A 17,641-nucleotide genomic window follows, 5' to 3' on the forward strand; every position below is an offset into this window, starting at 1 on the left:
GCTTCGGAGGGCAGTCTAGTGCCGATTATATTTGTACCTCAGAAATGCAGCTGTAATCAAAACAACTGCTGACTGTAAAGTCCTCACGCTTGACATTTCCTTTTGGTTAAAAACCACTTTACATATTAAATGGACTTGATTAGGTTTTAGCTTTCTCCTCGTGAACACTATGTACAATCAGTTTATTCTTTTTCCTTCTTCTTCTTTTTTTTAAATTAGATTTTTTAGAATAATTTTTTTCTCGTCCAAAATGTTCCACGAAAAGCTTTTTATATTGTATTTCTCCTTTCGCTTTTTTTTTTCCCATTATTTCAGTTTCATTTTTGGGGCTACGACGAGTGAACGACCCAGCCGTTTATCAGCAATTACTGAGCAGAAACATTTAAGGTCGAGGATAGGTGATTTACGAGTGACGTACTGGCGCCACGCTTTCCCCCGCGTGCAATCCCTTCTCTCATAAAATACGATATGGGCCGTGACAAGCTCGGAGGTTGGCAATGACCTGCTGAAAGTCTGCCCTAGAAGAGAACCTTCCTCTGCACACTGTGTAATACAGAGACAAGGATTTAATCACACGCCTGTTGAAGCTGTTTTCCCTCTGAGGCCTCTTTATTTACCCTCCCACGGTGGCATTCTCACTTGTTCTCCCAAGCACTTCTGAGGTGACTTTGTTTGTTTGTTTGTTTGGTCGTGCTGACACCGGCGCTGAAGACGAGCGTAAGTAATCTTACTGCCATATGGTGTTTGGTCTGCTTTGTAGTGGCCACCCTTGGAGATGGCGCTCTGGAATTACAGGTCACACACATACATAGTGGGCCAGACACACACACACACACATACACACAGGCTGACAGGAAGTCATCGCCAGTGCCTCTTACCGTCTGAGTGTACAGCTAGGGTGTGTAAACAGACAGTCATTTGGCCCTGTACCAGGCACCCTCGGAGAAAGTATCTTGATCAGTCAGGAAAACCATTAAGAAAACAGTGTGTGTTCAGCTCGGAGGAAGTGTCAGCCGGCGCAGTGTGATACTGAGGTATTGAAATTAAACAGACGCTCGGTGTGGGATCGAGTTTTCCCATGGAGATCAGATCCATGAGCGTATTACTCACCATGACGGTAAACCCTCGCCTTCTGATGTGATCCTCACAATCCTTCGCCTTCCCTCAGTGTGATCTTTTTTTTCCACTACACAGTCAGCTGACCCTCGCTGACCAATCGGCAGCGGATTACGCGCGCTGCATTCCATCTGCCTGAGAGGGAAAGTGGGTTCCTGTTTCAGCCAGCTGAGAGTGAGAATGCAATGCGGCGCCTTCGCCGGCTTTTTCTCTCGCATAGTTTTGGCCTCTCGGCCCATTTGGCAGGGAACATGGCTGCCGTCAGGCTGAACGGAGATGATAGTACAGTTGCTCATTTGTTGACTCAAGGATAGGAAATCAGAGAGTGCTTATGGGATGAGAAGTCCAGATGCTATGTTAGTAAAAAAAAAAAAAAAACACAGATGTGGGTTTGGAACCGAGCTTTTTTTGGCCTGAAATATGTAGCTTGACGTGGAACTTTAAAAGCTTTTCGGACTGTCGGAGGCGAAACGCTCAAAAATGAGGTTTTTGAATCAGCGGGTATGAACAGATTTATTAAGCATCGATGTACCACCGTCTAGTGCTCGTGGAGCGAACTGTGAGAGAAAACGCCCACAATAAACAGATTTCAACAGTTTCTTTATTTCGTTCAAAAGATTTATCAAATGTCAAAACAACCTTTAATAGCGAAACTACATAAACAGATATTTGTTTTTGCCCTAGCACTCTGTCAATTATAAAAAAAAATACACAGGAACAATAAAAAAAAAAACACAGCATAGGAGCTTCCTTTTCTGAGTTGCGTCAAGACCACCATACAGCAGTGTATCCCGCTAGCTGCCACCTGACACACGGCCATTCTTGTCTGTCTTTAAAAAAAAAAAAAACTCCCGCTAAAGCAGTCCCATTAGAAGAGGCTCGAAAGAAGTACCAAAAAGTACCGTTTTCTGAACACACTGTCAGACTTGTAACATGTTTTTGATTTGCTTGGAGGTAGTCTCATCATTCAAATGTTTTGTCGTGTACCTTCAGGGAAAAAAAAAGCAGAAAAAATTAGTGTACATGTTTATCATCAGAGTAATAACTGTAATAATAATGTAGTGTTGAAGAGAGTGTGAGGTTACGGACCTGAGAGCGTTAAGGAGACCTTCTACCCTGTTAGGTGGCTGATCCCGGAGGACTTTAATGCATCCTTTCATCTGTGAAACAGAGCAGGCAGGCAGGCAGGCGGTAATTAGATGATAAACATATGTGGCTTTAAATGAATACACCTGTGTAGAAGGAAAAACTGCACACACATCAATTTTTGAGGACTTGACAAAAGCTCCAGCAGGATGAACGTAGTCGTAGAGGATGATGACCCCCACCATCACACGCAGGCAGAACAACACTGTGTCTTCACTCGCAAAACGGGTACGGTACTCCCTAAGTGCATGCGCGCGCACACACACACAACCAGGAAAAAAGAATGTTTATAGTTCTTGTAATAAAAAAGCTGAATAAAGAACAAGAAGAATGATGTGAATGAACTTACGGGGTGTCTAACATGACTTTACACACGCTCGCCATCGTACTTAGGCAGTCTGTCGTGTTTTCTATAGATAAATCAGGATTCTGTCCAAATGAAAGAGGAAAAAAAAAAGAGATTTTTTTTTTAAACAGGCCTCGTTGTTATATAAAATGTGTTAACCGACATAAATTGTGAAGACTGACCTCAGATACAAACTTTGTCGTGGCATCACTTAATGTTTTCAGCATTGGTGTAGCATTGGCATAGAACAGAGACATGCGATTGGCAAGTTCGTTGTTTACTTCGTTCTCTTCCTCTGTCTGAGGACAAAACATTGAGTAGTTATTTCATCCATCTGTGACAAAACTGTTTGATCCATAGAAGTCAACCATTTCTTCAAAAAAAAAATGTTAAAGAATTTATTATTATCTTTGTGCTTTTACATCGGGGCGATCAAAAGTGAAGGTCATAATCTTTTCGCAACAGGTGTGTATAATGTGAAAACCTTCAAGCCCTTATTCAGTTATACATTATGTTTTGAGATGAGCATTAATATGGAGTTTGTTGCTGCTATGACTGCAACACACTGCTGGAAAGGCTTTACACTAGATAGTGTAATACTGCTGGTGGGTGGATTTGTGCTCATTCAGCCACAAGAGCGTTAGTGAGGTCGAACGGACACTGATGTCAGGCGAGGAGGCCTGGGGTGCACAGTCAGTGTTCCAGTTCATCCCCACCATCATCACCATGCCATGTCTTTACAGACTTCATGCTTTGTGTAACGATGCATGGGCCACCTTCACCAGGGAAAGATATTTATATATCTTTTTTGGCGGAAAAAAAATATCAGATGTCCATATTTTTTTGACCAAATACTGTAAATCAGTGACTGTTTTTTGCTTCCCAAACACCATGCCATTGTAAATTTTTTAATACAATGGGGAAAGCTTGAATACATGCAGCAAATGTTTTGTGCGCTACTTTGGGAGGATAAGCTTTATCTTAAAATATTTTCAGCCGTAAAAGTGAGTCATTGTAGAGGAATGCTGTGATCAAGAGGACCTGATTACATTACACTAAACATAAAATTACAGCAGTAGCAATGACGGTGACGTTGACAAAATAAAGGATTTAAAGGACGAGTCAAGTGTTTGTTTGTGGCATCAGAATGTCTTTTTGATGTCCTACCACAAAACATTCATAAAACTTCACAGTTGGTTCAGCATGGGAATATCGTTGCAATTTAGGGTTCTGTAGGAAAGGAACCGTAGATAGAAACGGGTGGTCATGTTGTTACCTCTTTAGTACGGGGGCAAGGCGACGTATGTGTGAAAAGGGAAAACCCCATGGAGCTGATGAGTGACGACACACCATCAGGAGGTTTAAACAACAGTAAACTCTGTAGAAGCTAATGCAAAGATATCTTATATGGAGTAGATCAGACATGCATACCACACTTTATTTTGTGCTAAAACTATTAGTGCATAAAGAACAATGAACTGGGAATGGGAAAGTGGGACTTAAGGCAGGTCAGTCATTACCTCGTCAGTGAGAAATGCAGTGAATTGGGGATACAGTGAGCTCCAAGCAAAATGCGTATGGTGAGTGATGTAAAGGTGAACGGATAGCACCATGACACTTGGTTCATTTGCCCCTTTTTGTTTTTTTTGGAATCCAGTGGTATGCGTGGCATTTCTGATGCATGTGGTGCTCGTCAGACAAGACGCTTACGATGCTGTGGTAAATCCACAGCCCAGAATGCCATGTGCTAGAAAGAGCAGACATTGAGACAGCTTATTGCCAAGTCTGTGGGGTGTTTGTGAGTTACAAAACATGAGCGAATGTGCAATATTGAGGGGATCTTAGTTTGGCCCTTTATAGCACTATTTTAATAAGAGTGAAGTGCATCTTGCAGGGAAAAAAAAACAATTCAAACTCCTGATTCTCACATTTTCCTCTCAGCATACCATTGCTTCTTTTATAGTGAGGGTTGTTTGTGTTTATGCACAAGAATGGATCACACTGATTAGTGACAAAGTAAATTATTTCAGCTCTGGTGTTTGAGGATCTTCTTCATATAACCTGGTCGAGTCAACAATTTGTTACTGAATTCAGCTTTGGTTTTCTCGTGATTGTCAACAGGACAATTAATAATCATCCAGTGATTTGGGGAAAAAAAAAACCTAACTTAAATACAGTCGCGGTAATTTAGTAGGAAGTCTCCTGGGAAAGTCTCCAGGCCCCCGCGACCCTGGTACACAGAACAAGCGGTATAGAAGATGATGAATGAATGAATTATTCCAACACTACCTCAAGAAACACTCCCGTATCTAATCATGCTTATGGGCTTAAAAATCCAAGTCAGCTTTCTCGTCATGCTGAAAAGGCATATTCCCCCTGACCCTGACCCGTTCAGTCATTTTTCTCCACTACAAATTGATGTACGTTGTCCTTTCCTGCACATTCAACATGCAGCAGGTCTTGCCAGCCCGGGTTGGGCTGTATAGCACCCCACCTCACGATTCATTAGTTAAGGGGGCGGTAATAATTATTCCTGACTGCGAAAGCTTTTAATTGGAGACGCAAGGTCCCGCAACCTCTGTCTTCTCTCCAGTTTGGAATGGTTATGAGTCCATTAGCATACACTTGTGTGCAGAATCCACCCCCTCACTGCACATGCATCAGCTAAAAGTAGCTGGATGAAAAGGGAATAGATGGATGACTGAAATGAGCATTTCCCTGACTCAGGACCTCGCTTACTTAATGATCTGAGCTGAGCAGATCAGAGCGCTGCTCGTTAACCTCGAGCCCTAATGAATTGATGCATTACTAAAACATAAGCTCTGTGATAACGAGACGTGTTTCCACAGAAAAACACGTGCACTTACTCCCAAGTTGTTGATTCGCATACGGCTCAGGGTCCGGCGGTAGTAGCTGAAGTCGTTCTGAATGGCCGGATTAGTCATCTGCGATGAAAAGATACAGGATTTGTCGTTATCACACTCACTCTGCGTACATTTATGGGTAAGGGTTAGGCTGAAGCAGCGGAATTTATCAGAAAGTTGTGGATTCAAGCATTTTATGATGCAAATTATAAAACAAGACATACAGTTTTACCAAAGAAATCAACAACAGGATGTTGTGATGCTGTTGTTTTTAAGTTAACGATTTTCCAAGCATGTTCCAAAGTCTTATACACTGTGGGTAAAAATTAACTAGGCAATACTTAATGGCTATAGAACTTGTAGTATCATGATGAAAACAGTCTTTAAACAGACGATAGTAAATAGGATTTCATATTTCCCATGAGAGGCAGCGTAAACGAAGATGGCCGACCGCTGGACCGCTCAGGAGCGAGCTAAGATCGCAGTATGCTATACTGATTTTACTGATACAGTAAAAGGAAGGAATGCAACACTACATCCTGAGGCAAAAAAAAAAATAAAAAATGATGACCACAGGCTCGGTGAACGATGGAAGAAGTCGTACCAGTGACTTCTTCGAAGTTTGTTTGTTTGTATAAGGGTTTATTGCCATATCAGCTTCATAGGCTATTTTATGGCAGATACATATGAAAACATTAAACTTTCAATTAATACGAAGCAATATAATATAAAGTTATAGATATATTGTAAAAGATAGTAAGATAAATTAATAAATACAGTATCAGCTTGTAACATCTCAGCCCGAAGAACAAGAATTTATACTGGGTTCAATTCATTTTCTTATGTGTACAATTTGTTTCAATAAATTTGTATTTAAAATATGCATTTTATTACCAATAAATAATAACACAAACTTGTCATGTTACACAGAAACTGTAAAACAACCCTAAAAAATGACACAATCCTCACGTTTTATCCCGTTTGGGACCAGCGCTGCGTCCACTGGCTGGGGTTTGGGTTCTGGGCCGAGAATTGAACCTGGGCCTTCCTCATTGCAGACATGACACCTACCACTAAACCACCAATGACTACACATAATATCAGTAATTAACACATCTACTTATTATTTGATTTAGATTGTGTAGCATCCACTGTGAAAAAACTGTTACTATTTTAATAAAAACAGGGTCAAACTTCTAAGCTCGGTTGGAAAGACACCTCTGCTTCTCTGACTCGATTAGCAGCAGATTCTCGTCCATGCTTTCTTACACTCATATCCATGTGTCTCACTTCGCACTTATTCATCTCATGCCTCTTTGTATCTGCTTTGTGTGTGTGTGTGTCTCTCTCTCTCTTTCTCTCTGTGTCACGTCCTCCTAATGAAGCCGCTTCGACAGGCTGAGGATATTAATAAAGGCACACTCGAGTCTTCCATTAGATGATTGATTAAAAAGATGAAGCCTGTTCAGGACGGGAGAAGCGAGACCTTCGTACCTTGAGTTCATCAAAGCGCAGAGTGAAGTGGAGGATCTCTGCGAACTGGCGCGCCAGTGCCTGCTCCTGCTCCAAGTGCTGTGTGGGGCTGCAGCGTACACTCGTTAGGAATCCCAGCAGGCCGTGCAAGGCACCTTCTGCACAAACCGAGAGACAACAGACAAAGAGGTATTATTACATTACAATTGACCAGATGGGTGGAAAGAGGGGGTAGATTGATGGATGGACAAATAGGATGATGGATGGTGGACAGTTAGAGATTTAGATAGATGGATGGATGGATGGACTAGATCAATATCATAAATAGAGAATTAGAGAAAGATGAACTCGATGGATTGAGCGGGTGAAGAATGAACAGGATAAGATTCGACTTGAAGGGTGTTTTCCCTGAGATCTGCCTAGGGCAAAATTATTCATAATTTTATTGTAATAATTTAGATTTAAAATGTGCAGAGAATGAATGTGCACTCCTCGAGAACCCCGAGTGGATCACAGTGCAGTGAGCTGTTTATATCCACACACACATTTTTAACTGTCTAGTCAAATATCTCATAAATCTTGGTTGCAAGTAGAGAGACTTTTTAACAAGTGTAGAAACCTCTGCTCTATAGAGTGCTGCAGTTGGATGGTAATTATGTGAGATTAGCGGATGTCATTTTTAATTGGGACATGACCTACTAATCCACATGACTCACTGGTACGTACCAGATCGAATACCAAACTTCAAATCCTTACTGCCTTTCCTAGGATTGCCAACTAATCATTGTTTTTCTTTTTGAGTTTATTACTCATTACATTTATGCCATTTGGTAAACACCCTTATCCGGAGCGACTTACATCTTTATCTCATTATACATACATCTGTGCAGTTGAGGCATTAATTAATTGTGCATTAACGATGGAAATCACTACTCACCTCCCGATACGATATTATTTCGATGTCTGTGCCTATTTGATTAATATTGCAATTTTGGGTAGCATCACGATTTTAGAAATATTTTGATATTACAATTCCCTGATTTTGTTACAATTTTATACCTTTAATGATTAAATATGGTTGCAAGCAACAATGAGCGGGCTCAAGCACCCTGCACCATCAGCACCCAGGCGCACCTCACAACCTGTTTGTCTTTTGGGTCTGTTAAGACCTAGATTTCACACAATAGTCAACTTGGGCCCAATTTTTTTTTTCATGTCAAGATGTCAGTGAACGCGTATATCCCAAATATAAAAATTCTCACATTTTGTTACAATTTTAAACCTTAAAAAAAAAAAGTTTAATGATTATCAAATGTAGTCCGTTCCTTATCACATTTTTTTCTCACTTAAGAGCCAACTGCAGCATTTAAGCAATACAAACTAACTTCAAATACAAAAGTTTAACCACACAAGGTGAAAATGTGTAAATAGCTCAAAATTTACTACCCAAATGATTATAAAGAGAGAGATGTTTTACCTCCTCAAATGCTTAAAAAAAAAAAAAAAAATTCCAAAACTTGATAGTGAGCATGTGGGTACATGTGGCTTCTAATGACTTATTTTCGACTACTGTGGGTGATGAGTGGGTTTAGGACAAATTTGCTCACAGAGTTTGAAGGCTTTAAATGCGGTTGATTTAAAAATTAATAATGTAATGCCATAAAAATGCGTTTCTGTTGCGCTGCTTGGTACAGATTCGTTAATGTGAGGCTGATCACCATCACGGCCAATCAGTGAGTTCTGGTCGCTGGCTGATTGATGGGTTTATCTCCATTATAAACGTATCAATGAAATGTAAAAAATGTTTAAAAAAATCTATTTTGCCGTCAGTGAGGCGATACGTGAATCGCCACACAGAAGATTCACGATTCTTAAATGAATCGATGATGTGCATGAAAACCTTAACTGTACTTTATGTATTTATTGAGGCTGTAATAATGGCAGAATTTACTTTCAGCATTAAATTTAACACAATTAAGTTACACGACCTAAAGAGGGAAAGGAGAGCAATATTTCACTAGATGAGACCGCTGAGGTTTGCCTCACCATAAAGAAACCATATCTTAAACCAATTACGACTTGTATTGTTGCTCGGCTTGAGGCTAACTACCGCCGGCGAACCCGAGTATTAACACAACCATAATATGAAATCCCATCGAAATCCTAATAGCATTAATCTCACCACAGCACTCCACTGTGGAACAGCACATTTCAATAAAACATTACAGTACAGCTGGGTTTATTCCCTGTTCAAGTAAAAGTGAATCCGTGTCCATCATCAAATAAACTAAATAGAGCATTAGAGGCCACTTTGGATACAGGAAAGACTTGATGTGATAATAAGGGCTGCAGATAGATTAAGACAGGAGTCAGGCTAAGGCTGATGAAGGTTATACAACTCCTTTATCTGCGTGCTGAGTCAAACACAGATGAGTCATTCAGCACTCTGTCACAGACCATCACATCATCCGATCAGATCACTGAGCTGAGCAATAAATATGCAAAGTCTGTGTGTTTGGAAAGCTCAAAAACACGAAACAAATTCAGCTGAAGTGCGGTCTGGGCATCCGAGATATCGATTTTCTCTGCCTTTAAATAAATAAATAAATAAAAACACAGTTAAGTGTTGAATTATCCAGAACGTTCACCTTTTAATATTTAAGGAAGGTACAGGAGAGTGTAAAGATATCAGCTGTGTGGTCGGGAACTGCTTGCACACTCAGCTAGATGGTGTATTTTATAGGTAATTCAGCGATAACAGTTAAAAAAAAAAAAATTCAGCATTTTCAGAATAATCATTGTTTAAAAGGCAACATTTTCATCATCTGCTGCTGCAGAATTTTAATGCATCTGAGCTAGTGCTTGACCCATATGGGTTTTTCTTTTTTTTCCCCCCTCCAACTGATAAAATATAACAGTTTGTTAATAACAAATGACAAAAGAATAATAACATTTATTTAAGACTGTAGTTATATATAAAGTTAGCGCTATCCTCCATATTAGACATTCCATGAGTGCAAATGTCATGATTGTACATTTTACTACGGCAATTCCAAAAAGTTATCTACAATTTTAACTACAATTAATTATACAATCCATTGTCACCTACCAAGTAGTGCCCTTGATGAGGGCTTGGAGAGTGATTTGGAATTCAGCCTCGTAAATAAGGCTGAATTCCAAATCGCTCTCCAACCTCTAATCAAGGGCACTACTTGGTGTGTGACAATGGATTGTACACCCTACATATTGCATCAGCGTTTTATTGCTGTTTGGGATTCAGCCCGAGAATCTGGAAATTTATGTACAGTAGCTGATATTTTAAAAGTGAATAAGTGGGAATATAAAGGGAAGTTCCAGGGGATTTTCACCTCCATGGTTTACATTCTCCTCACCTTTTGGCTGCATAGTAAGCAGTAAAAGGTAAGAATTGAACGACTTTCACCTCACTAATTACATTAACTGTCGGTCACCAAATCTGTGGTTGCGGTTCATTACTTGCACCAGTCGCGGAAGGATATGTGTTGTGAAATAACCGGTTAAATAAACAAACAAATCTGCTGATAATGAATGGTGGCTGCGGCACTGTTGTATAAAAGCCATGTTACACTTGAGGTCATGCTGTATTGCTAAATATAACACGGCTGTGATGCTATTACGAACTACAACCGGCAGATCTGGTGACCGACAGTTGATGTAATTAAAAGGGGTTAAAGTCAGTCAGTTCGTACCTACTGCTTACATACCATGTAGCCAAAAGGTTATGGAGAGTGTAAACCATGGAGGTGGTGGACAGTGCTGTAAATCTCGTAAGTTACACTTTATAGTCCCACCTATTCTGTTTAGAAGCATCAAAGTAATACAGCATTCCCTCTCGTGTGATATTGCTTAAATATTAAAGCGTTAGTACCGACCAATACATTGAGTGCTTAAATGGAGTACAACAGCACTGGAACATTTAACGATCATTAATTACATTATAAATATCAGTCTCCATCCTAACGCTACTTTCCTGGTTTGTGGTTACCATTTGTGTTGGCGAGGCAAAATAACTTAAACAACCTTGATGATAAATTGTTTGTAGAACTATTATATTAAAAAGCAATATCACACTCAATATCGAGGTCATGCTGTTGTACTGAATATCAGCACAGCTGCAATATCTTATATTTATGATCACAACACAGCTGGGGTGATATTCTGTACAACAGCACGACGTTAAGGAGTGACATATTGAGTGATACTCTCATATTGGCTACATTAAACATGTGCTGATTTGTTCACTTTAAAACATTATCCATTCTCTTACAATGACAGAAAGGTTAGTTAAGAGCTGGGGGTGTTTTGGAGGGTTTAGGGGAATGGGGCGGGGCATCCAGGCAGTGATGGTTAACATTAAAAGGAAACAGCTATGTAAATTATTTTAGATTAATCTCATAACTCGCTAACCTCCTAAGTGTGTGGGAAAGAAAAGACACAACCCTTACTAGTGTACTTTAATAAAATACTGAACTCCTAGTTTTAAAAGCATAAGGTTGTCAGGTTTGCTATCGTCATATAAATGTTACTGGATATTGTAGTAATGTAGTATTGAATAAGTTCCACATTCCACAGTCAATTGTTCTGGACAAGATTAAGTGTGTGTGTGTGAGACACAAAGCCACAGTGAAGTCTCATACCCAGCTTTATAGAGAACTCGTAAAACTTCTTTAGTTTGCCCACCAGCGGCACCACGGCAGTCCAGGCTTTCTCCTGTGCACTTTCATTACTCGGCTGCTGGATGGCCTGGAGACACAAAACAACATTAGACGCTTCATCAACATCTGCCTGCCGCACTAAATAACTTTCACATAAACTCAAACTGACGGCATTTCCCAAGCACGGCTCCTATTAAGCTTTCTCTGAACACTTCTCTCAGCGCTCTGGCATTGAACTGCTCCTCCCCCACACAACACACTCTAAGTCTGTTGTGACGCATGTGAGTCATCTTACCGAAGACTTGATAAAACAGCTGACGTGTTGATTCAGGTACGATAATAAAGCAGCTTAAACACCTTAGTGACACAGAATCCCAGAAATGCACTTTGATTCTGAGGGATTTCAGGAATGTGTTTTTTTTTTGTTTTGTTCAGTTTATGGGTCTGGATCAGCTTTCCTCTCGGATAAGGTGCAGGGCTGGTGATGTTTCAGGCACGCAGCACATTGTTTCAAACGGTTTGAGATCCAAAACATTTAATAATCAGAGAATTTATGAGAAGAATAAAACTAAACACGACAGAGAAGGATTTTATAAGTTCTACCTCTGACCTATGAGAACATATTTTTTAAATAATTGGCAAAGAATTCACAGCACAGACGCCTAATAGCCTTGAGACACAATTTTATGGCTTTTAGTTGTTTTTGTTTACATTAGCATTATAAACTAAATCTTTACCGAGCTAACAGCAGCTGAAACAAAGAGTGCCCTTTTTTATTTTGGTTTGTATGCATCTGCAATGTTAGTTTTTAATTATGGGCATGTTGTATTTTTATGGTCATGTGTTCTAGTGAGGGTGTTACGATACAGAAAATAACAAGATCTTGTGTATATACTGTGTCTTAGAGCTGAAATGCTGTGTAACTTTTGTTGATTGTACGGGTCACGACCATTTAAACAAAGCGATACACACTGCCCAGTGACCAAAAAAAAAAGGTTGCATGCACTAATATTTTATTGGACCAGCTTTTGTTTTGATTACGGCCATGGTAATATTTCTTCTGCAACGTCACAACTGTTATTTTATTCCAAAGTCGCATTGATGATGGGAGAGTCAGCCTTCAGCACGTCCCAAAGATTCTCAATGGCGCTACGGTCTGGACTCTGTGGGGGCCAATCAGTGTGTGTGAAGTCTCATGTACGGTGGCCGAGGGGTGCAAACCAAAGTTACAAAACAAAATAAAACCAAATACAATATAACAAATGAGAAAACATAATTTACTCAAACCGGAAAAGGTAGGTATAATCCGCAAATTAAATTCTTATTGCTGATTGGATGAGGCATCTGTCACTCAAGACATACAAGAAGTACTATCAAGTGAACTCAGAATAATTTTTAAAGCACCAAAGTAATATACACTATAATCCGAAAATACATCTAAAATGTTCGTGTGGCTGCAGTACTTCCTGTATATTTTGAGTGACAGATGTCTTGTCCAATCAGCGGTAAGAATCAACATGCCTATGTGTGGTTTGCGAATGAAATTTTTATTGCTGATCTTTAGTGGTAGATGTCTAAATGTGGGAGCGCCCCCTCATGACTTGGAGGAATTGGGTATGACTAAATTAGGGGGGGGAAAATCCTAAAAAAAATATTTTTTTTATTGCTTTGTACTCCAGGCGATTACACCCAAAAGGTTAGTGTTTGCAGAAGATGCAAGCAGTTTCTATTTAACAAAACGTGGTGTATTTTTGAGTATTTGGACCATTTAACACTTAAATAGTTTAAAAAGTGTCAAATTTAAACATTACTAATTACAACTGAAACATAACTCGCACAGCTGAATAAATGTTTTTTGGAAAAATTTTGTTAAGCTGACAGAGTGGCTTGAAGAAAAAAACTGTACCCAGGGTGTGCAGCGCCGCTTATCCAAAAATAGCCGTTTGATTTTGCTCTGGTCAGAAGTGCCGTGTGTGTGTGAGATAGCAGTCTAGTATATGATGAACCTGGGACAACAGAAGCAGTGTAACATTTTTTCAGTGCTCGTGTACAGAGAAGTAGAGGTTGCTGGAGTATGAATTGGAGGTAATATCCGAGAAGCGCACTGGAAAATGTTTAAAAGTCACTTGTATTAAGAACTTAACAAAATGAATGGAAATGTGTTTTCCTCTGTATTTTAAACCTTCTGATCAAACACGACTAACCAACAACCCTTTGCCCTACACAACATGCGTGGTCATGACAACAAAATGTTTTTCCTTGTTTCCAGAGCGCTTTGGTGCTGGAGCTGAACCAGGTGTGTGCCAGCTGTGAAGCAGTGTCGTGGCGGGAACGCACAAAACAGTTGGAGATTAAACACCAGCCCCGGCCGCCTTACGTCGGAAAAGCACTTTTGCATGATGCTGCCGCCTGTATATCTATCCATCTATCAAACATACACTCACCTGTCTAATGGCTTCTCCTGCTCCACTGTAGGCCTGCAGGTCTTGTAAAACACTCATTGCCTCCATCAGAATCTTGTTCACCTGTTCCCATAACTCTCTTTCTGCCTCAGTGGGCTGAGCGTCTGTGGAAAACACACCAGCGATTAGATGCGCACAAACACGCCGGATGTCCGCTCAGGTCCCTGAGCGAGTCCACTAGCGACGACCGAGTGTATTTGTTTTATTATGTGAACCAGACATACAGCTGTGAATGATATTATTGTTCGAAAAACACATGTTTAAAATTTTCTTACACATGATTTCACACTTGCCTTAACATCATCATTGTTGAGTTGACCATGTCCTGATCCTGCATTGTTTTAACACACACAATACAAACTTACTTTCAAAGTCCAGGAAAAAGTTTCCCGCATTGTTGTCGATGTCCCTCGTCAGAACCTTGATCAAATTCCCCATGCCGTCCGATCAGAAACCTGAGGAGAAGGAGGATGGAATGAACAGCACGTCCCACTGAGAATGTCAAGATCATATTAATGTGTTTTGCTTGTGTGTGTGTGTGTAACTGCGTGTGTCCAATAAATCAGCAATTTGTCTAAGCTTTTCGAACATCTCAGTCATTATCTTTCCCTCAGCTCAGAAGCTCACATATCCCTGTTTGTCCAACCTGTACTCCCTTAACATCTGGGAAGACACACATACTAATGTGACAGAGAACAGCTGTTCATAGCAGTCTAGATAGAGAAAGACAAAAACCCAACATCACCCCACACACTCACTTTTACACATGCGCACACACACAAAGCCACACCAGGATAAACAGATAGAAAGGTTTATATAACGACATATTTATAAGGCCTCAGTGTGAGAGTGAGTTTTTACACTCAATACAATAAAATACACTCGATTCGCGATTCAATACATTTTCAATAAAGTAAAACTATATATTGCCTGATTGTGTGCATTAGGTCCTAATTTTATTTAATTGATTACTTTTACAATGTTTGCATCAGGCTCAGGCTCTTGGCAGCATACACAGCCTGGCCCACAAAAAAAAAAAAAAAAGTCACAAACTAATATTTCACAAAAAATATATATATTATAACGCTGCCTCCAGAGGCTTGTATAGTGACCACTAGGCATGATGTGTGCATCGCTTTATACCCTGACACGCCCATTGCTCTGATATAGGGTCAGTCTGAGCTCATGCTATTGACGGAGCATTAGGATTGGTATTGGACATGTGTTCTGACCAATACTAATGCTCCCTCAATAGCAGGGAGTTTTCTTATGGACACAGACTTATTTATTAGGTGGGGGAATCCACTGAGACTATATGAACACGATATCCAGGTGCTAAATCAGTTCGTTTAGCTGATAAGTATGATATTAAAAAGGACCCTTTTTATTTTTTTGACTTTTTTATCCTTTTTTGTTAGATTTTGTTAGAATATATAAAACAAACTTGTTCATCAATTTGCTCCTAACACATGGGATGCTACGTATGCTGTGTGATTGTTGAGTGTGCCACCTGAAGGATTATTATGGTGGCTGAGAAGTGCAAAACAAAATGAAAAACCCAAAAAAATTTCAAATCCGAAAAAACACGCAAATCCAGGGAATCTTTTTTTTTTTAATTAGCCTTAATATAATTACTGTATATAATATAATATATACTTCCTGTATATTTTGAGTGACGGATGACTCGTCCAATCAGCGGTATGAATCAACAAACTGCAAAAATGGTAGGTATAGTTTGGAAATTAAATTCTTACCGCTGATCTTGAGTGGCAGATCAGTCAGTCAACATTTATTTATATATTATAAGTTGAACCAAGGAGCTTCACAGCATTAAAACAAAACAGATGCATTATGCAGATGTCTCTATACCTACTTTTTTCCAGTTTGCCCCAATTGTCGTCGTGTTTTCCGGTTTTGCTATTTTGTTTTTGGATGTTATTTAGTTGTTGTTTTTTTAATTTGCAATTTTGTTTCCGGTTTTATTTTGTTTTGCACTTCTCGGCCACCATAGATTAGAGAAACTGCAGCATTTTCCCACCTCAAATGTTCAGAAAACAATTTAAAATTTAGGAGCCGGTGTGGCGGTATCGTGGACTCCTAATTTTTAAATTATGTATTCTTAACATTTGTCTCGCCACATAATAGAATCATGATGCACAACTGATTATCTTTACTGTTCTCCAATCCTGTGAGTTAGCACTGCAGTGTGTGTGTGTGTGTGGCTTTCACTTTCACACATAGCACGAAGATTTCTCCTAGTCACATTCCTTTCATCAAGTTGACGGTTTAGTACGACTCTTCCAGGTTTTAATGATGTTTTGGACAGCTCTTAACCCGATTCCAGTGATTATCATGTTTTCGTTGCTTAATGGGGCCGATGATTTGATCTTTTTAAAACAGGATTAAATAAATAAAGATTTGAGCATGCAGTGTAAAAGCTGTACATATCAACAGAAGACAATTAAACATATTAATAAGTTTTGCCAAGCTTTCATGGGTGTGTCTGAAACATGCATCTTTTTTCTTTCCCATTCTCCTGTCAGATATTTGTGAAATTCATACAGCTCCCTGTAGCCTTGGACTTATTTCTGCCAAAATGCTCTTAAACACCACGCCTTAAATATCCGGTGGAATCTCTCAGTTCATTATTATTGACTGAAGCCATTGTGAGTCTTTTTCTTGTGAAAAACGGAGTGATTAGATGTGTCTCCTGATTTCACATTAAGATTAACCCTTTTTTCTTCAGAGGTGGAAGTGTGGTCTTGATTCTATTCAAAAGTTAGTTTCACTTTACAACACCCTAAAACCTGATATTAGTCAGTACTTAGTGACTAATATATTTCACTGCGAACCTATTTACATACATAAACGTTACGGACATGCATGATCGAGAGTTCTGCGTGTACACGTTAACCATCACGGGATGCTTCTACTTCTGGACTTTGCACCACCGTCATCTTAATTAGAGATCTTAAACTTGTATCCAGATTTCGGAGGTAATCATCATGTCGAGCGCTCTATAAATTCGAATGAGCTGGCTCATATCCAGGTATAACTTCCCTGGAAATCCAGCGTTCATCTCCTGTGAATCAGTTGTGTTATTACACAGGAGTCATCTCTCCCTAAAGCAGGGAGGCATCCAGAGCTACGCACCGATATGCAGGGTTTCGAACCACCCACTGAAAAAAAAATAAAAAAATAAAAATAAGGGAGGATCGTCTGTGGGAAGAGACTGACCTCAAATTTAAACACTGCAGCAGTCTCCTCCAGGCTCCACTGAACTCCTTCTGCAGGATTAACTCTTTAGACTACGAGAAAAATAGAACTGCTTTACAAGACAAATGGCGTGAAAGGAGGTAAATGGGTCGGCCACTGACGTACTCCGCAGTGCATGTCTGTGTCTGTGTGTGTACACACGCATCCATGCAGAGGAAGTGAATAAGCACTAGCAGCTCCGTCCTGATGCCCTGAATCCACCTTGATGTGCTTCGGATGGGAAGAAGGGGGGGTAGAAGGAGGATGATCGAATCCAGCTTGTTC

At 39.8% G+C, this 17,641-nt stretch overlaps 1 protein-coding gene across 1 annotated transcript in view; it reads right to left on the minus strand.

Moving 5' to 3' along the window:
* Positions 1–1,699: 1,699 nt before the first annotated feature.
* fam49ba (family with sequence similarity 49 member Ba) overlaps positions 1,700–17,641 on the minus strand; it is a 31,836-nt gene continuing 15,894 nt past the window's right edge. The window contains exons 2-11 of the mRNA XM_053491050.1: positions 14,467–14,556; positions 14,084–14,205; positions 11,622–11,727; positions 6,967–7,103; positions 5,476–5,553; positions 2,791–2,907; positions 2,612–2,691; positions 2,376–2,502; positions 2,206–2,276; positions 1,700–2,103 (exon numbers count right to left, since the gene is read on the minus strand). Coding sequence (XP_053347025.1) covers positions 2,037–2,103; positions 2,206–2,276; positions 2,376–2,502; positions 2,612–2,691; positions 2,791–2,907; positions 5,476–5,553; positions 6,967–7,103; positions 11,622–11,727; positions 14,084–14,205; positions 14,467–14,539 — 978 coding nt within the window. The 5' untranslated portion in view covers positions 14,540–14,556 and the 3' untranslated portion in view covers positions 1,700–2,036. The remainder of the gene's footprint in view (positions 2,104–2,205; positions 2,277–2,375; positions 2,503–2,611; positions 2,692–2,790; positions 2,908–5,475; positions 5,554–6,966; positions 7,104–11,621; positions 11,728–14,083; positions 14,206–14,466; positions 14,557–17,641) is intronic.

This window comes from Clarias gariepinus, chromosome 1 (genome assembly GCF_024256425.1).
Source record: "Clarias gariepinus isolate MV-2021 ecotype Netherlands chromosome 1, CGAR_prim_01v2, whole genome shotgun sequence".
Taxonomy (NCBI): Eukaryota; Metazoa; Chordata; class Actinopteri; order Siluriformes; family Clariidae; genus Clarias; species Clarias gariepinus.